At 42.6% G+C, this 26,186-nt stretch overlaps 2 protein-coding genes and 1 non-coding gene across 17 annotated transcripts in view; all 3 read left to right on the top strand.

The window, feature by feature from the left end:
* Positions 1-10,192, top strand: part of LOC129192105 (dihydropyrimidinase-related protein 5-like) — a 52,664-nt gene extending 42,472 nt beyond the window's left edge. For all 12 annotated transcript variants that reach the window (XM_054795667.1, XM_054795668.1, XM_054795665.1 and 9 more), the window contains 11 exons: positions 457-615; positions 690-869; positions 1,164-1,232; positions 3,915-3,959; positions 4,045-4,120; positions 6,413-6,569; positions 6,647-6,788; positions 6,863-7,005; positions 7,069-7,276; positions 8,938-9,106; positions 9,180-10,192. In XM_054795667.1, coding sequence (XP_054651642.1) covers positions 457-615; positions 690-869; positions 1,164-1,232; positions 3,915-3,959; positions 4,045-4,120; positions 6,413-6,569; positions 6,647-6,788; positions 6,863-7,005; positions 7,069-7,276; positions 8,938-9,106; positions 9,180-9,265 — 1,434 coding nt within the window. In that variant the 3' untranslated portion in view covers positions 9,266-10,192. The remainder of the gene's footprint in view (positions 1-456; positions 616-689; positions 870-1,163; positions 1,233-3,914; positions 3,960-4,044; positions 4,121-6,412; positions 6,570-6,646; positions 6,789-6,862; positions 7,006-7,068; positions 7,277-8,937; positions 9,107-9,179) is intronic.
* Positions 10,193-12,198: 2,006 nt separating this feature from the next.
* On the top strand, positions 12,199-20,479 carry mapre3a (microtubule-associated protein, RP/EB family, member 3a). Of its 4 annotated transcripts, none has more exons than XM_054797601.1 (7): positions 12,199-12,329; positions 15,656-15,783; positions 15,869-16,014; positions 16,087-16,279; positions 18,418-18,633; positions 18,713-18,951; positions 19,563-20,479. In XM_054797601.1, exons 2-7 carry the CDS (start codon positions 15,663-15,665, stop codon positions 19,629-19,631), a joined length of 984 nt encoding a protein of 327 aa, XP_054653576.1. In that variant the 5' UTR covers positions 12,199-12,329; positions 15,656-15,662; the 3' UTR covers positions 19,632-20,479. The 4 variants fall into 4 exon arrangements, with proteins under 4 accessions (XP_054653576.1, XP_054653578.1, XP_054653577.1 ...); XM_054797603.1 differs by having other exon boundaries at positions 18,418-18,560; positions 18,799-18,951; XM_054797602.1 differs by having other exon boundaries at positions 16,087-16,243.
* A 1,458-nt stretch (positions 20,480-21,937) lies between these two features.
* On the top strand, positions 21,938-22,010 carry trnaa-agc (transfer RNA alanine (anticodon AGC)). The gene has a single exon. It is a non-coding gene; the product is annotated as a tRNA-Ala (tRNA).
* Positions 22,011-26,186: the final 4,176 nt, after the last annotated feature.

The following is a 26,186-nucleotide window of genomic DNA, read 5'->3' on the forward strand; positions in this document are numbered from 1 at the left end:
GACAATGCTTCTCAGACCAACCCCCCCCCCCTCCCAAAACACTCCACTCCACTGGAGGGTCAGCGGACAGATGCTGCAGTAAAAGCATGTAGTTGTACACAAACACCTAATCATTTTTAAATGTCAGCTATGCAATTTAAATAAGTAATATATACAGTAGATGTTCTTTTTTATTTAAATTATTTTTTTTTAATAATTTTTGTGTGGTTTATTTTTACATTTTTTTCTTTTAATTATTTCATTTGAATTATTGAAAAAAATATTTATTTCATGTATGATGAGTTAATTATTAATGAAATGAAACTTTTTGGTTGTATAACTTACGTTTTCAGATGTGTAAACTGCATTGTTGTCGTTTGTTTTGTACACGGTATGTTTTGTATGCTGAATTGTTGTCTTTTTTGCTGTAAAGTACATTTCCAGATGTGTATGCTGTTTTCTTGTTATGCTTTCCAGGCTGCTTTAGCCGGCGGCACCACCATGGTGATGGCGCACGTGCTGCCTGAGAAGAACGAGTCTTTACTGGATGCGTACGAGCTGTGCCGCCGCTCGGCGGACGCCAAGACCTGCTGCGACTATGCGCTGCATGTGGGAGTCACTTGGTGGGGACCCAAGGTGCTGGTCCTTTAAGTGGAACTCATTCTTTACTCCGCTGTTAGCGCTGCTGCAGCTCATTTTCTCTTTTGCAGGTACACGCCGAGATGGAGAAGCTAGTGAGGGAGAAAGGAGTGAATTCCTTCCAGATGTTCATGGCCTACAAGGACATGTTCATGCTGAGGGACAGCGAGCTCTTCCAGGTCCTGCAGCACTGCAAGGACATCGGCGCCATCGCCAGGGTCCACGCCGAAAACGGCGAGCTGGTGGCCGAGGTGTGTGATGAAATGTGTCGCGAGCTTTTGTATTTCAGTTGGCATATTCTAGTCTTTTTCACCAATTTTAAACAAGCGTATTGGTCGAAAACCAGCCGCAAACTCCTCCCAGTCTGTAGCTGACTGACGGACGGTTGGCTTTGTTTGAAGATGTGTGGCAAAGCCTGCTGTTTGACACGGGCGGGCTGTGGGGGCACACATTCATATTAAAAAGTCACGTTAGCGTAATAGTGTACATTGCATCCAAAAAGCAATCCATTTAAACGTCTGTCTGCTTGGCTTTGCAAACCACAGGGTGCCAAGGAGGCGTTGGAGTTGGGCATCAGTGGCCCCGAGGGCATTGAGATCAGCAGGCCCGAAGAGGTACGATGACCACGTTGTTAAGCCACACCTCACCTCAGCCTGTCCTCAAAAGGCCACCAAAATGATGCAATAGCAAACGCAAAGGTGTTGATTGGTCAACAAGGAAGTGGTAGGCAGGTATTTTTTTCCCCCGGGTCGTCTTGTACCTGCTAAAAAAGTGGCTTGGAAGTTGGTCTAGTTAGCAAACAACTGGCCGTCGGCTAAGAAACATGACTTTTTGTTGTTGCTAAAAAATATATATTTTTACAGAAACATCTGGAAAAGGTCAAATATGAGTTTTATATATTGTTAGGGATATTACATGATTTCAATTTTTTATTTAAATTATTTTCAAAATAATTTAATGTTATTTTGTATTTGTTAATTAAATTAAACCTTTTTGTATAATGTAGAAATTATTTTTTTAAATTAGTTAATATATTTATTTTTATATTCTATACATATATTTACAGTGGCGTGTAAAAGTGTTTGCCCTTCCTGATTTCTTATTTTTTGCATGTTTGTCACACTTCAATGTTTCAGATCATCAATCAAATGTAAATATTAGTCAACGACAACACAACTCAACACTTGATGCACTTTTTACATGAAACCTTTTATTCTGAAGGGATAAAAACATCCAAAGCTACATGTCCCTGTGTGAAAAAGTGATGGCCCCCTAAAGCTAATAAGTGGTTGGCCCCCCTTAGCAGCAACAACTGCAATCAAGCGTTTGCCATAACTTGCAATGAGTCTCTTCCAGTGCTGGGGAGGAATTTTACACAATTGTTGTCATTCAGCCACATTGGAGGCTTTTCCTTTTGAAGGTCATGCCTCAGCATCTCAATAGGATTCAGGTCAGGACTTGGACTAGACCACTCCAAAGTCTTCATCCATTCAGAGGTGGACTTGCTGGTGTGTTTTGGATCATTGTCCTGCTGCAGAACCCAAGTTGCTTTCAGCTTGAGGTCACCAACATTCTCCTTCAGCACAATTCATGCTTCCATTTATCACAGCAGGTCTTCCAGGTCCTGAAGACCATCACACTACCACCACCGTGTTTTACTCTTGCTATGATGTAATAGGACACACACCTTCCAAAAAGTTCAACTTTTGAGTATACAGTAGACGCCCCTACAACGTAAATAATCCGTTCTGAGAAGCTTTATGTTATACGAAGCGTAAAATACATGTAAATAGCCTAATCCGTTCCAAGATCTTCCCAAACTCACCCCTTTGGCCCTTCAAAATATTCAAAGTCCACCAAATATGGTGGGAAGATATAAGAAAATGTTAGCATAAACATAGTAGAGTAACATTCCAATATAAAATAAGGTAATAAATAAGATTACTGTAAATGAATAAAACGGAAAAACAAAAACAATCCTACCGTTCACGAGATGTCTCGATCAGGAGCGCAAGTGGAGGCAGGAAGGAGGAGGAGGACTAGCCTGAGTCGAAACGCGACTTAAAGAGTCTAAGAGTCAGCTGGTCTCACAGACAAACGCACACGCGCTACACGATAATGCTGTGTGCAAAATGTTAATTTGTAACTTAACTTAATTGTTTAAGTTAGTTTCAGGGGGACTACGAAGAGGAAGGAGTTTGAAGGGACAAGCCTGTCTCTCACACAAACTCACGTACGTGCTGTGTAACTCAACCAATGAGATGACAGCGGAGGCGGTGCCCCAAAAATCAGCCAATGAGAGCGTGATGCGTCAGAAGGCGTCACCAAGTGTTAGTCTGAACTTGCACCGATTTGAGGCATTAATAAAAATGATTGGAAAAAAAAAAGACTTGCACTGACTTGACGCTTTACGTTATATGGAATTTCTTCTGTAATACGAAGCAAAAACTTTACATAAATTCTTTACGTTCAGTGGAATTTATGTAAAAGGAGGTTTACGTTATGCGAGGTACTACTGTACTTCCCAAAGGTGTTGGGGATCATCAAGATGTTTTCTGGCAAAATGGAGACGAGACTTAATGTTGTTTTTGTTCAGCAGTGGTTTTGGTCTTGGAACTCTGCCAGGCAGGCTGTTTTTGCCCAGTGTCTTTCTTATGGTGGAGTCATGAACTCTGACCTTAACTGAGGCAAGTGAGGCCTGCAGTGTTTTGTGTCTTTTGTGACCTCTTGGATGAGTCGTCGCTGCGCTCCTGGGGTCATTTTGGTTGGCCGAAGGTTCACCACTGTTCCATGTTTTGGCCATTTGTGGATAATGGCTCTCACTGTGGTTGGCTGGAGTCCCAAAGCTTTACAAATGGCTTTATAACCTTTTCTAGACTACTACTAGGATACTTGCGTTTTAACGCCGATCACCTCCGCCCCCATTTCAGCATCCAGCCTATAGCGACCATCTCCCGCCCACTTTCCCTTCACAAAGCTTAACGACTTCCTATCATTAAGTTTTGCACCCTGCAAAACAAACGCTTTTTCACACCACTGTAATTAAATATTTCATTATATTTTATTTTCAAAATAATGTTTTCTATTCACGCTCCTTAGTGGGCTCGATTTGTGGTTGCTGCCAGATAATTCATCAGACGTTTTCCTTCCAAAAACTGGACCGCTTAGTGGGAATGTGGCTTAATGGGTCAAGTCATTCAGGGGTATTGGATTACATCATTCGGGGAATACAACTACTGTCGCACCGGTGACGCCGGCACTGATTGCACTGCATGACCTCATCCCTGCTTTCACAGCTGGAGGCGGAGGCGACCCACAGGGCCATCACCATCGCCAACAGGGTGAGGAGGCGAGCACGCAAAGATGGCGACAAGGTCATCATTTTATTCACAACTATCATGTGGCTTTTTGTCTTTCCCCCTTTAGGCTCGCTGCCCCATCTATCTGGTCAACGTGTCCAGCATGGCGGCCGGGGACGTGGTTGCCACCGCCAAGATGCAAGGTGACGCATATTCAACCCATTTATGTCCGCTGAACAACTCATCCCGTCCTGGCCCGCCGTGCGCTTCACATTCGTAAAGACTGTCCGCTTACGTCCACATTGACATGAATGGCGGACCACTTATGTTGACGTAAAATATGACAGCTGAACGGGTCATTTCCACGAAGAAGGGGTCAGTTTACGTCAGGGTTGTCCGAACTTCTCCCAACGATGGCTGCATACTGAAAAATCAGCCCGCAAAAATCAGCTTTGTTTTATCGGTGACAAGCGTATTATTAGTATGAGTCAACTTTTTGTCATTATGTGATGAATTTTTTTGCTAATTTTTGCATTTTTTATTTTTAACAACTATTTCAACTTCTCGTACATTTTGTTTTCCTAATATCATGTCTTTATTCTCATAATATTTTGATGTAATATTCATATAATACTTTTACCAAACCGAGGTTTCTGAAAATTGCGACTTTCTTTGTTTTGTATGTTTCTCATATTTTTAGTCTTTGAGAACTTTATGCTGTTTTTTCCTCTTAGTAGCTCTGCCACCGTAACAAATTGTGCTATAAATTATCGACGATAATCGATCATTTCGACCCTTTTTTTACCACGTCATGGGACTTGGAAATGGAACGGGCATATATACATACGTGTCGCACGTGTCAATTTACCGAGGCATCAAAATTATCGACCTTGTTTTTTTCTATCGTTGGATTCATCATTTTATGGATTATCGTGACAGGCCTACCGCTTAGTATTATGACTTTACTCTCCTAATATTTTGGTTTTGTTCTTGTAAAGCTACTGCTCTTTTCTGCATTTTTGCTGGGGTTTTTTCCTTTCTTGTATTTTTAGAATGTGCCGAGGGCCAATAAAAATGGCTCCCCACTTTGGACACCCCTAGTTTATGTTGACACATGTAGTACTGTCAACCTCATGATTATGGCTAAGAAGCTTGAAACCACAACAGCCACATAACTAGTGTCTCGTTACACAGTCACTTCCTGTTGGGCTTCAGAATAAAAGCATGAAGAGAATAAGAATAAGATTCAAGAGATTCAAGACTCAAGAGAGTTTTATTGTCATGTGCATGGTAAAACAGCAGTTATACCATGCAATGAAAATCTTATTCTGTGTGAGGAACAAAAAAACAAATCACACTGGACTATTATATTGATATCAACTTCACTGTTTGCTCTTTTTCCCCAGATTTTTGCCATAGTTTTTTTAAAAGTATTACAAATGTTTCAACTTTCTTTTTAACTTTTTCCGCAACCTAATTTTCCACAAATGACAACTTTATTTGTTGTTTTTTTGTTTTTCATAGTATTACGACAAAAAAACCTCTTTAATATTTCAACTTTATGCTGCTAAAATGATGGGGGGGGTTATTCTCCTGAAATTATGACTTTTTATCTTTAGATTACAATTTTTTTCTCTCAATATTTTGACTTTATTCTTGTAAAATTACAGCAGTTTTTTCAAATTGTCCTGATGACTTTATTCTCAGAATATTTCGACTTTATTCTCTTAACATTCTAACATTTTCCGCAATCTAATTCTCCAAAAATGACAAGGTTGTTCATTGTTTTTTGGTTTTCATAATATTACGACTTCAATATTAAAAGACTTTAATATTTCAACTTTATGCTACTAAAATGTATATTTTTTAAATTCTCATAAAGTTCTGACTTTCTCACGAGATTACAACTTTTTTCTCTTAATATTTTGACTTTATTCTTGTAAAATTACTGCAAATATTTCACTTTTTGCTCAATTTTTTTGTCATTTTCTTGTTAAATTATACTTTTAGAATGTCCCGCGGGCCAATAAAAAAAAATGTTGTTTCCTGCAAATAGCCCTCAGGCCGCACTTGGAACCCCCCTGAGCCAAATAACAAGCCAGCAAGTCCAACAAGCAAGGTACTAGTGAGCAAACTCACCAAGCTCCCGATTGCATCACTGAATTCGATTCACCCTACAGCGCCCTCTCATGGCTGTCGATGGCAGTGTTCACTCCTTGGTTCATGTCAGTCATTTTGGATTAACATAAAAAAACATATGTATATTTTATTTATAAGTGGCAGGATTTGCCAAACTGAAAAAAAGTGTGAGGTCCAGCTGGGAAGCTACAGTAAATAAAAACACACCAACAGAAACGTGCACGCAATGGCTGGCTTTGGTTTCGGTTATGTCAACAACCACCAGTCCGAGAGGCGTCGACATAAACGGGTTCCGCTGCACTGCTGACAGATTTAAGACGCATCTTGCACTGCCTCGTTGGGAACTGTAACTGCAGGTCGGGTGGTCCACGGGGAGACAAGCACCGCCCACGCCGTTCTGAATGGTAGCCAGTACTACCACCCGGACTGGGCCCAAGCTGCGGCGCACGTCACCCTGCCCCCTCTGCGCCTGGACCCCAGCACGCCCAACTACCTGATGAGCCTGCTGGGGAAGTAAGGATCTCGTTTGCGGGGACGTTTACAAGCTTCAGACAAGTCCTCGTGTGACTTTGCCATGTGCTTCCTCGCAGCGACACTCTCAATGTCCTCGAGTCCGACCACCGCCCGTTCACCACCAAACAGAAAGCGATGGGCAAGGATGACTTCACAAAGATCCCCCACGGGGTTCCGGGCATCCAGGACCGCATGAGCGTCATCTGGGAGAAAGGAGTGGTACGCGTCTCCGTGCTGTGGCGTTGGACAGCGCCGATGCTAACGTGGTTCCTAACGGATGCCCGCCTTTACAGATCGGAGGCAAGATAGACGAGAATCGCTTCGTGGCCGTCACCAGCTCAAACGCCGCCAAGATCTACAACCTTTACCCCAGGAAGGGCAGGATCATCCCGGGAGCAGACGCTGACGTGGTGGTCTGGGACCCAGAGGGGTCTAAGTACGTGAAACCCCGTCTAGCCGACCGTCCATCAGCCTCTCTCACTGACTGTCTTGTCTGCAGGACCATATCTGTGGAAAACCAGGTCCAGGGTGGCGACATGAATCTTTACGAAGGTCTTCGCTGTCACGGCGTTCCTTTGGTGACCATCAGCCGGGGCCGGCTGGTCTACGAGAACGGCATGTTCACGTGCGCCGAGGGCTCTGGGAAGTTCTGTCCACTGAGGACCTTCCCGGACTACCTTTACAAGAAGATGGTTCAGAGGGAAAAGGTAGCGTGCATTCGCCGTTCAGGTCTTTTTGGTGGACGTAATGGGAAAAGTAGTTTAGCAGTGCATTACTTCTACTATTTCAGCTAACATTTTAGTGGCGGTATGTCCTACAAAGGGACGATGCCACACCGCAGGGCTGTCCAAAGGTGTTTCCAGCGAGGGTTGCGGGTTGAGGTTCCCACTTCAGCACTTTGATATTTTGTAAAACTGCTAAGAAGTTTGATATATTTCAAGAAAACACGGCATCTCAGCTTTGTCAGAAACGTATGTGAAAAAGCCTGTTATTAATATCAACTTCACTCTTTTTTTTCATTTTCCAGATATTTCAAATTTTCCTAAATAATCTTCTCTCATAATATTTTGACTGTATTCCCATGATATGGCATTTTCCCACAAAATTACATCTTCCAAATTTTGTTTGTTTGTTTCTTCTACTGGTACGACTTTAAAAAAAAAAAAAAAACCATTTATTTAATAATGTGCAACTAAAATGACATTTTTCCTCATATTGTTACGAGTTTATGTGACTTTAAAAAAATATTTTCACTTTATTCTCATGAAATTACAGCTGTTTTTTTTCAATTTATGGTGTGGACGGGGGGGGTTCCAACTTTCTTCTTCTTCTCTCGTAATATTATGACTTTATTCCCATAATATTTTTTTACTTTATTCCCATAATATAATAGCATTTTCCCCCAAAATTACAACTTTATTTTGTTTCATTTGGTTCTCATAATAGTAGACTTTTTTAACATATTTTTTTCTTTAATATTTAAACTCTGTGCTACTAAAATTACATTATTTTTCCTCATAATATTACGAGTTTATTCTCATAAAATTGATATCATAAAAAATGTTCTTGTTAGAACACAAGTTTTTTTTATGATTTTATTCTCATTTTTTCTTTATAGCCGTTTTTTCCATTTCTGGTGGGGGGCTTTTTCCAACTATTTCAATGTTCTTCTTAAAGAATCTTTGTACATTTTCTTCTCATAATATTATAACTTTATTCCCATAATATTTTAAATACATATTTATGTTTATTTTAAATAATAAATGTCGCCCAAAATTTCGACTTGATTTTGTTTAGTTTGTTCCTCACAATAGTACAACTTTAGAAAAAACATGTTTTTTTTCTTTAATGTTTCAACTCTATGCAGCTAAAATGACGTTATTTTTCCTCGTTATTTTGCAAATTTATTCTCATAAAATTGAGGCTTTTTTTCTTAGAATATGACTTTTTTTTATATTTTGACTTTACTGTCATAAAATTAAAGCTGTTTTTTCCAACTATTTCATCTTCTTATAAAATTTCTTGTCCGCAACCTAATGTTCCAAAAATGACAACTTTCTTCATTGTTTTGTTTGTTTCTCATAATATTACAACTTAATGTCATTTTTCTTTCATAGTTCAACTTTATGCTGATAAAATAACATCATTTTTCATACTTTTTGTTAGATTACAACTTTTTCCTCTTAATATTTTGACTTTATTCTTGTAAAATTACTGCTGATTTTTCCATTTTTGCAAAATCTTTTTAGAATGCGGGGCCAATAAAAATAAGAGCTGCGGGCTGCAAATGGGCCCTGGGCCGCACTTTGGACACCCTAGATCTAAGCCTTGTATTTTGTGTGTGTGTGTTGGCATGTCCACCTACCAGTGCCAGGTGGCGAAACGGGTGGAGAGGGAACCCTACAAGGGCGACGTGGTCGTGGTGGCCAACGCCGGGAAGAGGGACGTGGGCGCCTCAGAACTGGACACCCCGACACGTCCCAGTACCCGTCACGGCGGCGTGAGGGACCTCCAGGAGTCCAGCTTCAGCCTGTCCGGTAAACACAGTACACAACACCGTCAGTTGTCGAACGACGAGGAACTAGCGCTGACGTGCACTTTTCCCCCCAGGTGCCCAGATTGATGACAAAATTCCCAAACGATCCTCAGCCAGGATTCTTGCACCTCCCGGTGGAAGGTCCAGCGGGCTTTGGTGAAAGTGAAGCGAAAGAAGGATACCCCAAGGACATATCTGTCCCGGGGGGACATTTTTATTTATTTATTTTTAAACGTGGGGTAAAACGGTGATGTTTTCCAACCCAGCCCAGTTTCTTAGGACTCTTAAGCATTAAAGCCCATCTTTGTCATATCAACATTAGGACACGAGACGGTCGGTCCAATCAAGCAAACAGGAGCAAATTTCTCCTTCTTCTCTTCTATCCGAAAGACAGCGAGTCCTGTTTGTTTACCTCACTGAATTTTGCACTCTTAAATGCCTTTGTACATGACGCTAGCTTCACTGTGTACCGGCCGCACGTAATAGCGCTGTCATGTGACTGATCAGTTGAAGGAAAACACGCTGCAAGTTTTAGTTTGTGGTCGTGCAATTTCCCCCGCCACTGCTGTTAGAACGCCTCGTCCACACGGAGCAGACGTGTGAAAGCGAAGGGCTTGTGTTGCGCCTACACGGCCGACACGCTGGCAAAGTCAGGACTGTCCGTCCAAGTCTCACCCAAACTGCCTTTTTCCTCACTCAAACACATCCTTACTGTGTGTACCGCTCCCGACTGTATGATATCACAATGAAAAGGTGATCCACTTTAAAAGCGACAAACACCGGCACCGAAGTTGTAGCAGCAGGGATCTTCGGGGGGGGGTCTTACAGTCTGGTCTTCATGTGGCACTGATCATTTATGACCAGGTTCTCCTCATACTCTTTGTGTTTTTCTTACTTTTCTTGTGTCCAAGCACTGTTTTACCGCAGGGATCCACTGTTTGATCATGTGAAGAAGACGTGCTGTCTTATTGCAATTTTATTCTTGGTTAAGAAAAACAAAACACACTGGTGCTGAACATCGTTGTCACTTTGTATCTTCCTGTTTCTTCCCTTCTCGCTGGGTTTTCTCACATTTTGAGTGCAAATAAACGACAGTGAAATGAACACTTGGGTCCTGTGTCTTTTAGCAACCCCTAGTGCCAACATGCTGCTTTGTGTGTCTGTAGCTTTAATGCTAATGAGCTGTGAGTGGATGTGTGTGTATGTGTGTGTGTGTGTGTGTGTGTGTGTGTGTGTGTCAACAGAAAGTGTTATTCTGTACTCTTGGCGTGTTACAAGATCTCGTGCCACAAGATCTCGCAAGATTGAGGACCTGTCCACACGGGAATGGTACCGATATATATTTTTTTTTGGTGGGTTGAAAAAAAGTGCGTCCACGCTGTGCCGGATTAGTAAACAGTTGCATCCAGATGGGGACGGATCACTGGGTGGAAATGATGGACTACACAAGCACACGTACGTGTGGCGCTGTGTGCAGACACGCAGACGGAACCACACGTCTGTGGTTCGCTTTCCAAGGGCGTCTCGACTTAGGATGAAGTGGAATAAATGGAATTACTTCCACAAGTCATTTTAGAGAACAAGATGACAAAATAGCAGAAGGTGAGTCGTGTCCGTTATATTATGTTGGCTTGTCAAAGCTCACTTCTGGTCACGTGACCGCAACGGATCAGTGACGTCATTGTTTCTGGAAAAACCCGTTCAGCCGTCTATATTTTGTTGATTTGTGCCAGATCCGACCGTGATCAGTGAATTTCTACAACCCTAGAGCATAGAAAACCTGTTTACCACCTTCTAAATGTGCTTTTTAACATTATTGCAGACCTGTAGACATCAAATAATACCCCAAGAGTCACCTTTACACTCCTATTACCCAATATAGAACACGAAATAAGAGAATAAGACATCTTAAGCATAGAAAACGTGTTTACAACCTTCTAAATATGCTTTTTAACATTATTCGAGCCCTCTAGAAATAAAATAATACCCCAAGAGCCACCTTTACACTCCTATTACCCAATATAGTAGACATAATAAGAGAAAATAAGACACATACGACATAGACAACCTGTTTACAACCTTCTAAATATGCCTTTTAACATTATTAGAGCCCTCTAGACATGAAATAATACCCCAAGAGTCACCGTTACACTCCTATTACTCAATATAGCAGACATAAGAGAAAATAAGACATATTAAGCATAGAAAACGTGTTTACAACCTTCTAAATATGCTTTTTAACATTGCTAGAGCCCTCTGGAAATGAAATAATACCCCAAGAGTCACCTTTACACTCCTATTACCCAATATAATAGATATAATAAGAGAAAATAGACGTATTAAGCATAGAAAACGTGTTTACAACCTTCTAAATATGCTTTTTAACATGATTAGAACCCTCTAGACATGAAATAATACCCCAAGAATCACCTTTACACACCCAATATGGTAGACATAATAAGAGAAAATAAGACATTTAAGACATAAATAGGACTCGTGCTTGTGCGTGTTTCTATAAATGTGCTCCCTAGAGGACCTGAATGGCAAGCGGACAGGAAACGAGTTGAGTTTCACCTTGGCGTGGGTTACTGCAGCAACAGTAGCCCGCGTTTTTATTCAGGATTATTGTTCCTTTTGGGAGATCATTCAAAGCTGCAGTTTTGGCCACACAGTCAGGAGATGTGGAAGGCGTGGAGTCTGCAAGTTCTCCCTGTGTGTGCGCGTGGGTTTTCCGGCTTCTACAACTCCCACATAGCAAGGTTCTATACTTTTGTGTGTGTTTATATGGTAATAAAAGTTAATGTACTATTTTGAATCTATTTATTTTCAATAACAGATATACACCACGTGTGAACATGTAAACTTGAACAAATCCAACAGCTTGTATTGTAACATTGCAGTTACATCACAACATTCTTGTATATGTTTCTGTATAAAATGCACGCACTTTCTTCTATTTTTGCACTTTGATCGTGCATCAGCTGATTAAAACACTTATGTCCTGCAGGAAAAAAAAAGTCCAAATAAAAACCACACAGCACATCATGTGTCTCCAGGGTCCTATTTTTACTGCGCCCTTTTAAAACAGCGTGGAGCCGCTTGCGCATGCGCGTTGCGAGCAGACAGGGCGGCCCACAGACAGGCAAAGGCGGTGCAGACCTCGCAGGGTCCGAGCACGACGACGGTGGGCGACACACAACAACAACAACACGCAGACAAACACAGTGAGTAACACAACAAGGCCACCTCTCGGAGGAATATGCTTTTTATGTTCAAGCGTGTGGGTTCTTTTTGTTCGCGCTCGGCAGTGCGGAGGTATTTGTGTCGGCCTGCGCGCAGAGGGGGCCGTCAACCCTTTATGCGGGGAAGGGGGTTGAACAAAACAGTCCCTTTTTATTGTTCGCAACAAATAACAGACCTTCGCCCTTTCTGTTCGTTCTTTGCTGCTGCCGGTATCCGGAGCTTCACACCCCGGATGTTGGTGCAGTCGTCCCGGCTACAAGGCCCGGCCGGCGGCGGCAGCTTTCGGGACGACAGATGCTCGTCTCTGTGCAATAATCGATACTACCACAAAAAAAAAGAATGACACCCACTTGAATGCAGGTGTTTGTGCAGCAGGACTACTAGCTTCTGAGGGAGCTGCTGGTGTAGAAAAGCATGCAGACTTGCTAAGGGGGTGTCACATTCCTTGAAGTGGATACCAGGTGATGCCACCAGCATCCTTTAGCCCACCTGCCTTATTCCCACTGCTGGGAGTGTCAGGGTTTTTTTGGCCTCATGCAAGAAAATCTCAGGAGGCAAAGTGAGCATGGAAAAGGTTGCCAGATGTTTGCCGACTTCCACACACATGGGGGGTGTTTCTGTGTAGGCTGCTAAAGGATTAAGCTACTCAGCACACGTGTGGATTAAAGCTAAGAAGACTGAGCAGCTAATGCAGTCAAGAATCACGGCTATGCTCAACATGCGTGACAGCGGAACCAGACGCACCCATACGTGTGGGCTGCCACAAACACTTTTGGACCACCTCTCTCCTGCGACGTCCATTACCGCTAAGGATGGATCCGATCTGATCCGGTATCCATATTGTGTTCCGGATTTCCTACCCATGTTGTCAGCAAACGTCGCGAGAAGAATATCTTGGCTGTTTTTATCCACCCATTGCGTTGCTGTGTGTAGTTCTTTTGACACCATGAGTAGGATTGGTCTTTGACTTCGTGAGTGTTCTAGTAGGCGGCTTCTGTGCCTCCGGTACACGATGCTTGAGTGCCATCTAGTGGCGTAAATATGACATGACAAAATTATCGAGGAAAAGGCTTCTTGAGACGTCATCTGTACTTCTGTGTAGAAGGTGTCGGACGTTTCGCTCCTCATCCGAAGAGCTTCGTCAGCAAACTGACAGCAAACTGCTTCGTCAGTTTGCTGACGAAGCTCTTCGGATGAGGAGCGAAACGTCCGACACCTTCTACACAGAAGTACAGATGACGTCTCAAGAAGCCTTTTCCTCGATGAACAACTCCTGTACGACTGAGAGCCTACACAGACGCATGACAAAATTATCATTGAATAATTATAAACCAATGTTAATATTGTTTTAAAAAGGTCGAAATAATCGATTATCGTCGATAAATTATAGCACAAATATCGACAAGCAAAATGTGTTATCGTGACAGGCCTGAACGTTATGGGCGCCACACACGGGAGGCGACAAGCAATCGTGACCAGCTACACAGGTGAGCGACGTACTCACATCCAGAACGAATCGTACGAGTCTCCCACGGTTTTGATTGGCTGTCAGATGTGGAGGGAATTTGGGGGCATCAAAGTAGTTCAGAGGAGGAAAAGCAGCCGGTGTTGATCGAGTACTCTTGCTAGTACCGGATCTTGCGAGTATTGAAGATAAACTTACATAAATGTCCGTGTAAATGACTCTAAACTTACCAGATATGTTTACTCTGGCGCGAAATGAGTTCACAAGCCGCTGCTTTTTTCTTTATATCTCCACAGTATGTTCTTTTTTTTTAGAACTGTCAAATAGCTCTGAAATCTGACACGGCAAGTGTAGCGTACTGATTAGCATCCTGTCCGCTTATTGGTCCATCAATGAAGCTCCCACTGATTGGTCCTCGTCTGGGCGACAGCGATGAAAAGTTGAACATTTTTCAAAACTTTCTGGGATCGCGTCGCATGACACGCACGTGCACAAACTTTCACACGCACGAATTTCGCGTGTAGCTTGGCTCGACGGTGACACGCGATAATAATCGCCATTGAAAATGAATGGAGTCGAGGCGATGTGGCCTCCCGCGTGTGGCGCCCATTGTTCTTGTAACGTAACTTTGTCTGCAACTTTAAGTCCCAGAAATTACAACTTTATTTGTTATTTTGTCTTTTTTCTTTAATATTTCCTAATTTTGCGCTACCTTAAAATATGATGCTATGCTCGTAAAATTCAGGCTTTTTCTCAATGACAATTTTTTTTTTTTTTTAATTTGTCAACTACTTCAACTTTCTTCTTACAAATTTTCTTATGGTAATTATGACTTTATTCCCATAATATTTTTATGTTATTCTTGTAACATTTTAACTTTTTCCGCAACCTAATTTCCCCAAAATTACAACTTTTTTTCTTTAATATTTCAACTTTACGCTGCCTCAAAATATGTTATTCTTTTAAAACTCCGAGCTTTTCTCAAGGGCAACTTTTTTTCTCGTAATATTTTGACATTATTCTTGTAAAATTATAAGGTGTTTTTTTTTTCATTTTTGCTGTTGTTGCTTTTTTTTATTTGCCAACTCTTTCTACATTTTCTTCTTGTAATTATTCCCATAATATTTGACTTTATTCTTGTAGTGTTGTAACTTTTTCTGCCAGCTAGTTTTCCAAAAATGACAACTTTATTCCTTGTTTTGTTTGGTTCTCATAATATGACGACTTTTTCTCTGTAGATGACAACTTTTTTCTCTCAATATTATTCTTGTAAAATTACTGCAGATTTTTCCGTTTGTAGTTTTCTTGTTAAATTCTATCTTTAGAACGTGCTGCGGGCCAAATTGACCCGCGGGCCGCACTTTGGACACCCTGTTCTGGCTGCATTGGCTGATATTTTTTAGCGTGTGTAGGAAACGGGTTAAAGTTGGCGTGTTTAGGCTGCACGGGGTAGAGGGGCGTGGTCATGTGGGCGCAGGTGTGTGCCATAAATAAATAAATAAACCCCCACCCTGCCACGTGTTCTCTGTACAAGCACATCATCAAGACGCAGGACCCATTCCGACCCTCTCAGCAGCTGAAAGCTGCACGGAGGCCGCAATAGCGTGGTTCCACATGAAAGCAAACAGAGCTCGAGTGTCGGAATCGTATCGGTATCGGCAGATATCAAAATGATGACGTGATCAAATGTGTATTGGTGCATCACTAATTACAGCGACATGCGTCACGGCTGTTCTGCACGTTAGACGACGATGTCATTAGCTGGCACACCCCCCAGACGTGCACGCTTTTATTTTGCACTGAAGAGGAAGTGGGTTCCACTGTACTTGTGTTGTGTTGCAGGTGAGGGATGGCGGTGAACGTGTACGCCACGTCCGTGTCTATTGACAACCTCAGCCGCCATGACATGCTGGCGTGGGTCAACGACTCCTTACACCTCACCTACACCAAGATTGAACAGCTGTGCTCAGGTAAGACCGGTCCCACATCCCCGCGCGGGACAGCCTGCTCCGCTAACCAAAGACGAGGCGAGCCAACGTGTGTCTGGTGTTGCAGGGGCGGCGTACTGCCAGTTCATGGACATGTTGTTCCCTGGCTGCATCCTCCTGAAGAAGGTCAAGTTCCAAGCCAAACTGGAGCACGAGTTCATACACAACTTCAAAGTTCTTCAAGCGGCCTTTAAAAGGATGAGCGTGGACAAGGTCAGAAGGACTTCCTCCCCGTGTTTGACGGCCTCGTGCAGCGTTTGTGCCTCACTGTCTCGTCCTGCGCAGATCATCCCGGTGGAGAAGCTGGTCAAGGGGAAGTTCCAGGACAACTTTGAGTTTGTGCAGTGGTTCAAGAAGTTCTTTGACGCAAACTACGACGGGAAGGAGTATGACCCTATGCTTGCCAGACAGGGGCAGGACGTGGCCCCCGCCCCCAACCCAGGTGATCACTTTATCCACAGGGCAAAGAGAACTTCAGGTAACGGCAAAAACATCTTTGCCTTTTCTGCACGGTCTTGGCTGAGCTTTGGAACAAAAAAGCAGCAACACACAAAGAATGGCCGCCGTCTTTTCCCTCAGTGGTACAGTTTGCTTTGGTACCCGTCCCCTTGATAACTGGGCCACTGTTTGGAACGCTTGCTGTGCCATTTCAAGCGTAGCAACTCCGCTGTAGCCACTGTAGTGGGGCTGTCAAAACTGAATCAAGGGAGTCCTCTCTTAAAAAATAAATAAATAACAATCCAACACTCTCATACGAAACATTTCCAGACACCATTCAACAGCAGAACGTTGTTATCACGTTGTACACGTCGGAGTTGCCTGACCAGCCGTGGAAGCTTTTTGCTTGACGACTGCGTTTCCCATCCATTAATTTATTTGTGGCGTCCCGCCGCAAATACATTTTCTGCTACCTGTTGGCTCATATGCACATTGTGATGGGATAACTCCGCTTCTCATGCGCACCTGCTCTGCCAGAGAATACACACACGCAGCATCGAGGCGTCCAACGTGCGGCCCGCGGCTGTTTGGGTTTTGTCACCCGCAGTACATTCTAAAAAATATCATTGAACAAGGAAACCTTTACAAAAAAAACACAAAAAACTGAAAAATCACTAGTCATTTTACAAAAATACTCAAAATATTAAGGGAAAAAAAGTTGTCATTTTACAAGAATAATGCTGTATTGTTGTGAGGAAAAATAACATCATTTTAGTAGCTTACACTTGAAATAGTAAAGACAAAATACGCTTTATTTAGAATATGTAATATAAATAGAATAAACAAGACAGGATAAAAAATGGAAGGATGGAAAACAAACAAAACAACAAATAAACACAATTTTTGGAACGTTAGGTTGTGGGGAAAAAGGTTATGATGTCACAAGAAGAAAGTGGAAATATGATGGGAATAGTCAGAAAGTCAGAATAACAAGAAGAAAATGTGTGAGAAGAAAGTCAAAATAGTTCAAATATAAGGTAAAAAGAAGCAACAGCAGAAATGGGGAAAAAAACAGCCGTAGTTTTACGAGAATGAATGAAAATATGAAGAGAAAAAGAATAAACGCATCATATTATGTGTCATTTTACTGAGCACATGGTGGAAAATGAAAGGATGCAACTTTGCCACTTTGATATTTAGTAAAGCAGCACATGCAGACATGCTAACAACATGTATATATTTCATGTCAGCGTTGTCATACAGGTGAAAAAGTATCAAATTCACTCTTTGCTCATTTTCCCCCCTTTATGCTGTTGTTTTTATACTTCCAAATATCTCAACTTTATTTTTAAATCACCTCTGTATTTCTTTTTGTAATATTATACCTTTATTCCCATATTAGAACTTTTTTCACCAACCAAATTTTCCAAAAATTAGTTTAATTTTTTTTGTTTGAATCTCATAATATTATGACTTTGCAAAAAATGATTTTTTTTCTTAAATATTCGAAGTCTGCGCTACTAAAATGACATTACTAGGCCTGCTGCGATAATCGAGCAAACGGTTAATCGAAAGATAGAAAAAAACAGGTGGATAATCTTGCCGCCTGGATAAACTGACACGAACACACGACGTGTACGTCAGGCTGTTCCATTTCCTCCTCTTGCTGTATCACGCAGGCTGGATGACAGAAGGGTTCACTCTGCTTGTCTCGGAGCGCCTCGGTTGTATAGTCAAATGAAGGGTAGGAGTGAGCCTCCTGTCAGCTATTCAGCGTCTTTGTCACAGTACGTGGAGGCGGGGGCTAGCTACGTAGTGATTTAATACACGGAGTGCTAGCTAGCAGTTAGCAAGAAAACACTAACATGAATGAAAGCACAAAAGCGATAGTTTCTAAGCAGAATGCCACAGTTCCATTCGTCCCGACGGTTGGCGCTTGCTGGGGCGTTTGATCGGCGAAGTGAACGTTAAACGTAATGATAATCTGGACTAATTATGGTTTTTGGTCATATGACTTTTTGACTTTATTCTGAAAGTTTTCTTGTCGCATGATGTTCTTCGAATGCGCTGCTGGCTGCACTTTGGACTCCCCCTGATTTAAAGCATCTGTTGTTTGTCCTTTGAAAAGAAAAAAAGCCAAACAAGCCAAACGATCTTTGACGATCTGCCCACCAACAGGACCACAGAGGACGTCTCCAACAGTCCCCAAAAACATGCCGACGCCACAGCGGGTCCAACACAACACTCCGGCCATGAGGAAGAACCCCAGCTTGTCCCGAAATGGCGGCAGCGACGCCGAGATCGTGGAACTAAATCAACAGGTGGAATCTCTAAATGAGGGCTATGATAGATTTGTATCATCTTTGATGCTCACAAACGCAACATCATTCAAAAGTATATTGTGCATCATCATCATCATCATCATGCGCCTTGAAATACCCCCGACACCTGTCATGTCCTTGTCTGCCAGCAGAGGCCGCTGTTGTGTGTACGCCACGCCCCGGCGTCAGAAAACACTGTCCCAGTAACGTGTCGTTGTTGTCCTCTCCGCTTTCCAAGCTGATGGAGTTGAAGTTGACGGTGGACGGCCTGGAGAAGGAGAGAGACTTTTATTTCAGCAAGCTACGAGACATCGAGCTCATCTGCCAGGAGCACGAGAACGACAACAGCCCGGTCCTCGGCAGGATAATGGACATCCTTTACGCCACAGAGGTACGTCTCTCCATCCAGGACACGCATGCAAGCATCCTGGATGGGAATGGTTCTCATTGCGGACACTTTGAAGAGCACCAGGCGTCTTTTAACGCATTCAAATCGGCTTTAAAATCCTGCTGAAAACGATGGACTCTCCGTGTCAAGCGAGCTCCGAAGTCACAATTATTTAGCACGACAAGCTCTACCACAAATGTACAAGGAAGTTAGCCAGGCAGTTGCTAAGCGTGCACTTGACAGCAGTGGCGCCGCTACGGGGTGGCCAGTGGTGGGTGTGTTCACGTCACTGGCCAGCTCGCCCAGCCCCAGTTCTTCCATATCCCATTCTGACAATTCCTGAAGACTTTTTGCACCGAGGGCCACATTCTTAAAATGAAAGGACTTAAGGGGCCAATTTGCTGTGTTGTAAAACAACATGTGTAGATGTGCTATGAGGTTTTACATACTTCAAGAAAAAAAGCATCTCAGCTTTGTGCCATAGGTGACCTTTGTACGTCGTCTTTGAGGCTATAGCGCCCCCCCTTGCTTTGCATGACAGCCTGCTAAGTGTGTTCAAGCCAGCACGGATGCCGACGTCGTGTTTGACTATCTCTGCCCCTTCTGTGTTCCAGGAGGGTTTCGCGCCTCCGGAAGATGAAGAACTTGACGAGCAAGCCCACCTGGACCAGGATGAATACTGAACCCCCCGCCCCCTCCTGTCCCCCCTCCCCTGCCTCTCCTTTTCTTTTGTTTCTGCTGTCTGCACGCTCTTACCTAAAGCCTAACGCCGCACCCCCTCGCCTGTTTTTAGCCATCCCACTAGCAGCACCGCGTCTCCAACACGTGTCAGAGCTGTCTCAGCATGAGCCGAGAAGACCACCAGGTGTGGTGGGGGTGTGTAAATAATGACGATATTTGCTGGATGGAGTTATTTATTCGCCTTCTGGTGCGCCGTCACGACACTTTTCAAAGGCACCGGCCAACAACTGCTGCCATTAGGACACTCCCCGAGTGACGCTGTTGTTGTTTTTACGACGGTAGTTTCTTATTTATTTAAATTATCCTTTTCTTTTTTTACATTTTTGATTGACCTTCTGCGGCAGCAGAAGCCTACTTACTGTACGTGACAACTTGTTTCTGTTCTGCTGAGCGGGTTCTCTTTGGTCTGTAGAACTCTGGTGTCATAGAAACGCATATCTGAGCATGAGAATGTTACACATTGACTGTGAATGAGTGAGATTTTTATGTAAATGTCTTTCATGTGGAGATGCGGTCTTGGGTCGGTCCACGCCCTTCCGGCTCAGCTGGAAAAGAAGCAGCGTGGCTCATTTTTTAAATTTGATTTTAAAGTGGTTGAAGGGAGCCCCGCTGAATCTACACCAACCATGTTCACACACGTTGCTGACAAGGAGCGCACAACAAGCCTCCCGTCTGTTTTTTTCATGCAACAACTGGCCTGCTTTAGGAATCCGACGTTCATCCGCCACGCAAGCATCAACAGAACGCTTATGGTTGGAGTTTTCAATAAATAAAACGGTTGTGGAATGAATGGTTTGTTTTGCACGTGTCCGTGTTTTTATGGTAGCGAGGCCGCGTACCGTACAATCTTTCATGACTTCCATGGCTCGCCGGTGGGTCTCCTGACGTGACTGTGACCCAAAACGTACGAGCAGGGCAACACAGGAGCGACTCTCCGGACCTTAATAGACAATCTGTGCGGGGATGTGAAATTTTGAGGTGCCAAGCGACAGCCTCAAAACCTTCTGGATTTGGAGAGTACATTGGATCCCCGCACAGCATTCGCCACCCTGCAAATTTGTGGATTTTGGTCCAAAAATTATTTTTAAAATGGGTAATAATTTCTAAATACATGATAATACAGGACAAATGTACAGCATACATAAATGCGTACATACAAAAAGATTTTTAACATTTTTATGTCTTGATGCACATTAATGCAAATATTTTTTAATTGCTTTAAGTGTGCAAATTCGTGGACTTTTGGTCAAAAAATAAGTACAAATTTTTTCAAATGAGTATATAAATGTGTAAATATGTGATAATACAAGTACACCATGCATACACACAAAAATACAACCCCCCCACCCTGCAACACGTTTTTTTCCATGTTTATGTCTTCATGTAAATTAACACTAAAATCATTTTAAAAAAAATTTAAGTGTGCAAATGTGTGGATTTTTGTTCAAAAAAGTATTTCTTTTTAAAGTGGGCAATCATTTATACTCACGAGATAATACAGGTAAAATGTACAGCACACACACATTTTACATCATGCAAATTAATGAAAAATATTGTTGCTTTTTTCATGGATTGTTGGTCAAAAAGTATTTGTATTTTATTTAGGTAGGTATTACTTTATAAATACGTGTTAATACCGAGGAAAAGTACAGCTTGCATGAACCACTGTTAAAATTAACAAAAGGGAAATGCAAATTCAGGGATATCTGGTCAAATTTTCTTTTTTTTAAGTCTGCAAATTCGTGGATTTTTGATCAAAAATAATTTAGATTTTTTTATGGATCATTTATAAATAAATGATAATATAGTAAAATGTACAGCATACATACAATGCTGTTAAAAACACTTTAAATAATTTGTATATTTTTCAGTGAATAGTAATTTATAAATATGTGATAATAAAATAGTAGTAAATGTGTGTAGTAAAGTAGTAAGTAGTAGTAGTAGTAAATTTCCCCGCTGTGGGATAAATAAAGTACATACAATAATGCAAGTAAAATGTACAGTACACATTTTTACAAGTTTATGTCTTTATGCAAATTAGCGTGTAGATTAAATGTGTAGATTAAATGTGTAGATTTTTGGCCAAAAAATATAGCATACGTGAACCCGCCCCCACACACCCCACACACAATTTTAACATCTATGCCTAACGTCTTTATGTGTGTCTTTATGCTGCACTGATATTTTTTTCATGAAGTCTTGAGACTTTTAACCTTGTTTAAGCAATTGTGAAAAGCCAGTCGGAGGGGGATTAGCTCAAATGGTAGAGCGCTCGCTTAGCATGCGAGAGGTAGCGGGATCGATGCCCGCATCCTCCACTGTACCTTTTGTAAGATTTTAAAACGTTCAATAATGCCTCAACGTCTATAGACTAAACTAAGACTGTCGTCACTAGTCCAGATTTTCTTTTCATTTCCGAACACAAGCGTGACACAACGAAGTTACCAGCGCAACAAAAGCGTTTCCAAAACCGTTTCCAAGCGACTTCAACCTACGTTTATCTACAGCCTGGGCTCCAAAAGGTGGGCGCGCATAACCCTGGCGGTACGCAGATTGCCACATGGGGTAGTGAATAAAAATAAAAAATAACATGACTACATTGCACCTGGTGCTGCATTACACAATTTAAACGTGTAAATGCTACCCTCCAGCGGTGAGGTAATTCATTGCACAGCAAGTCACCCTCCTCTACTCTCGCATACATTTACGTGAATCTCGTAAATGGTTAATTGACACCACTGATCTAAAAAAAAGACTGGATCGAGCAACCTATTGTTTTCACGTGCCAAAATTTGAAGCCAGATTTTTTCGATCACCGCCATCTTGGTGAGACCACCTTACGCGCCACAGCTTTGTGATTGTGCTGGTATACGAACGCAGAATTAGTGAAAAATCATCAAAAACATCAGGAGTGCCAGTGAAGGAAGCGAGGATGAGGAAACACAACTTAAAAAGCACTTCCCAAGAACCTTCCACTCGTAAGTACTTTTACTTGGCACCTTTTTTTGACCTGATATATGTGCCACTACTTGAACGGCTTTGCTTTGAAAAGTTCTCGAAATGTAACCAAAAGTTAAAGTATGAACTTTGATGGGTGGTTTTGCAAGAATTTTCTAGTTACACCTTCCTGTAACAACTAGGCCTTTTTTGGTGCCTAGCCTAGCAATCAATGATAAAATTATTTCTATGCAGTTTTTTACAGTAGGCTTTGAGTATTTGCACTTATCTAATGTCTTTTTGTACCAAAAAACAGCTTTTTTAAAAGCTATCACAACTACCAAGTTACATTAATTCTGATACCACACATGATTCACGCAAAGGTAGAAGACATGTGACAAAATTTCTGCTTTCTTCCTGCCTTAACCTTATCCTGAGATTAAAAAAAATAATGGTTTACCGTAGGAAAATAATTAGACAAAGATAGACTTTAAATTCCGTACGTAAACAATGTTTGCAGGCTGCCACACAGCCAATTTTTCGTCCGTCTCGAAGCTAAAATACATCTTACTAGCTTGATAAATGACACAAAAGCGTATAAATCTGAGTAGTTATAACCTTTAGCAGTTGATTTTGGTGGCTATACGATCAATCAAAGTTTTACCAGTGCGTTGCCATACTGTCGTCTCACAGCAAAGTGGTCTCACCAAGATGGCCGCCGCAAATTTCCATTGGCTTCAAAAATAAAACAATAGAAGCTCGATCCAGTCTTTTTTTTGTGATTGACACAGTGATTGACACCTGTAAATGGCTGTCGCTATTTCCATCGTGCGGCTGACATGAATCAGATGAAAAAAGTTAAAATGACTGCTACCACCAGTTCGCCCACAGAGGAAGTGTCACCTGACAGCGACGCCCAACTTTCAAGTTGTATGGAGGACCACCGATGTGTATAATAAATCTGGATAGCCCATTGGTCAATGACTTGTGAAGCTACGCGGCCGCCATATTACCACTCACAAGAAACACTTGTCGGACAATGACTTATGTGAGAGCTTGTGAGTTGTTAAGTGTGTTGTTAGTTTGTTAGCCACTCACACTAAATGCAAGGTTAGTCTCCACACTAACCTCGCACAACAGGTGTGCTTGAGCTTCGTCATAAGGACTCTATGATCATTTTTAAACATTCTGTCCATATCATACCATACCTGAGTCATAAGGGCTGTACATGGGGGGCTGTGGGGGATATGTAGACAAACAACACTAGACTACTAAATCATTTGTGGTTGCTTGCAAATATTAAAAAAATACGTTTTTTTTTTTTGTTTACCCGAATTTCAAATGAACCCCCACATGGAGACAATGTTTATATATTATTACATATTATATTACATATTATTCCTGTGGTTTTTGTTCAAATATATTTCTATATCAGAAAAGAGCTTATTTCTATTTCATAACACTAACAAAAAAAATCATCAAAATGTGAAATGATTTTAAAACTTGTCTCCTTTATGATTCATATTTTGTACAGACGAGAGCATAGTGAATTGTATGAAAGTAAGAAAAAAAGTAAAGGATCATGACCATGGATTTTAGTGGAAAAAAGGGATGGGATATGCAGTTCAAATGAAAATCTCTTTCTAGAGGAGTAAAACTATCATTGCTATAGGGGAGTGCTGAGCCAGGATGCACAGTAGAATTTTGTCCCAAAGGCAATGAGAATTGGAAGGGAAAAAGTACATTTAATATAGCCAAAAGATAGAGAATAACGTATCAAATGGTTTTTAAGGGACGAAGGTTGCGTTACTTGAAGGAATGGGAGAATCTCCCCGCTTTTTAATGTCAAATATAGATGTTCTTTGTACACTATGTACGCTGTGCCAATGTAGTCTGCTACGTACGACATGTGAGTGCTAAGATGGCCTCTCGTGCGTGCGCTGTGGCGTCAGCGGCTTGCACGGCCGCATGCGAGGTATGAGCTATCCAGATTTTTTTTCGTACAATTCAGTGGGAGGACCAAGATGCTAGCAGCGGCACGTGCGTATCGCCAAGCTGCTAGCATGGGCATGGAAAGCAACGATGAGTTCGATGCAGAGCCACCTCATGCAGCAACTTCAACATCAAAAAAGCGCTGCGTTGCTTTGTGGTTCACATCCATTCACCCCCGTGGAGTGACACGACCACCATGTGTTCCCTGGCACAACCCTATGAAACCCTCCCTGTTGCGCAGACATTTACACAGCAATCACCGTCATGTACAAATAAGACACAGGATTGTTTTGAGCGACAATTCCGTGGACTGCCCACCGGTACGTGCATATTGGAGCCATGTCCCGGCATATGTGCCGTGCATTCATGAAGAACTGTAAACATCTGGAAACAAGGTCCACCACACAGGACATTTTCAAAATGTTGGACACCTTTGTTAGAACAAATGGACTTATGTGGACAAAGTGTGTTGGCATCTGTACTGCTGGCACCAAGACAATGACTGGGAGACACAGCAGAGTGACGACACGAGTGCCAATGGGTGTTCCTGATGCCACTCGGGTGCATTGCGGCATCCATCGAGAGGCTCTTGCTGCCAAGCCTGAAGAATGTTTTGGACATAACAGTGAAAATGGTGGACTTTGTGAAAGCCAGGGCATTGATTGGTTCCCGGTTGGTGGCTGCAGGATTGAGTCTCTGCTTTTGCAGATGATGTGGTCCTGCTGGCCCCATCGAGCCGTCACCTTCAACTCGCACTGAATCGGTTTGCAACAAGGTGAGAAGCGGCCGGGATGAGAATCAGCACCTCGAAGTCCGACTCCATGGTTCTCGCCCGAAAAAGGGTAGAGTACCATCTCCGGGTTGGGGATGAGCTCGTGCCCCAAGTGGAGGAGTTGAAGCATCCAGGGGTCTTGTTCACGAGTGAGGGAAGGATGGCACACGAGCTGGACAGGTGGACTGGTGTGGCGTCTGCAGTGATGCAAACTCTGCATCGGCCCGTTGTGCTGAAGAGGAGCTGAGCTGAAAGACAAAGCTCTCCATTTCCCAGTGGATCTACTGTATGTTCCTCGAGCTTTGGGAGCGACCGAAAGAACAAGATGGTGGCTACAAGTGGCCGAAGGTGGGGTGGCTGGGCTCTCCCTTAGAGATACGGTGAGAAGCACTGTCATCTGAGGGAAACTCGCATTGAGAGGAGCCACGTGAGGTGGCTCGGGCATCTGGCCAGGATGCCTCCCTGGGGAGGTGTTCAGGGCCCGTCCAACTTGCAGGAGGCCTCAGGGAACACCCAGGACACCTTAGAGAACTGGCCTGGAAACGCCTCGGGATCTGGCGGGAGGAGCTGAACGAGGGGGCTGGGGAGGGGGAGGTCTGGGCTGCTGCCCCTGCGACTTGACCCGGATAAGCAGCAGAAGATGCCAAATGAATCGGTTGTTCCAACCAAATGAATCAGTCCGCAAAACTCAATAAATAAAAAGAAATTAAACAATTTATTTATCAAAATATCCCTCCCGTCATCAAAAAAATACAATAAAATCAAATTCAAAAGCTCGCTTCCCTGGCAGAGT

This window comes from Dunckerocampus dactyliophorus, chromosome 13 (genome assembly GCF_027744805.1).
Source record: "Dunckerocampus dactyliophorus isolate RoL2022-P2 chromosome 13, RoL_Ddac_1.1, whole genome shotgun sequence".
NCBI classification, from domain to species: Eukaryota; Metazoa; Chordata; class Actinopteri; order Syngnathiformes; family Syngnathidae; genus Dunckerocampus; species Dunckerocampus dactyliophorus.

Bases quoted from the DNA above. Each gene is read 5' to 3' on its own strand.
- mapre3a (XM_054797601.1), top strand. From the start codon at position 15,663: ATGGCGGTGAACGTGTACGCCACGTCCGTGTCTATTGACAACCTCAGC. The intron at 15,784-15,868 runs GTAAGACCGGTC...CTGGTGTTGCAG, and splicing joins GATTGAACAGCTGTGCTCAG to GGGCGGCGTACTGCCAGTTC. The intron at 16,015-16,086 runs GTCAGAAGGACT...CGTCCTGCGCAG, and splicing joins AAAGGATGAGCGTGGACAAG to ATCATCCCGGTGGAGAAGCT.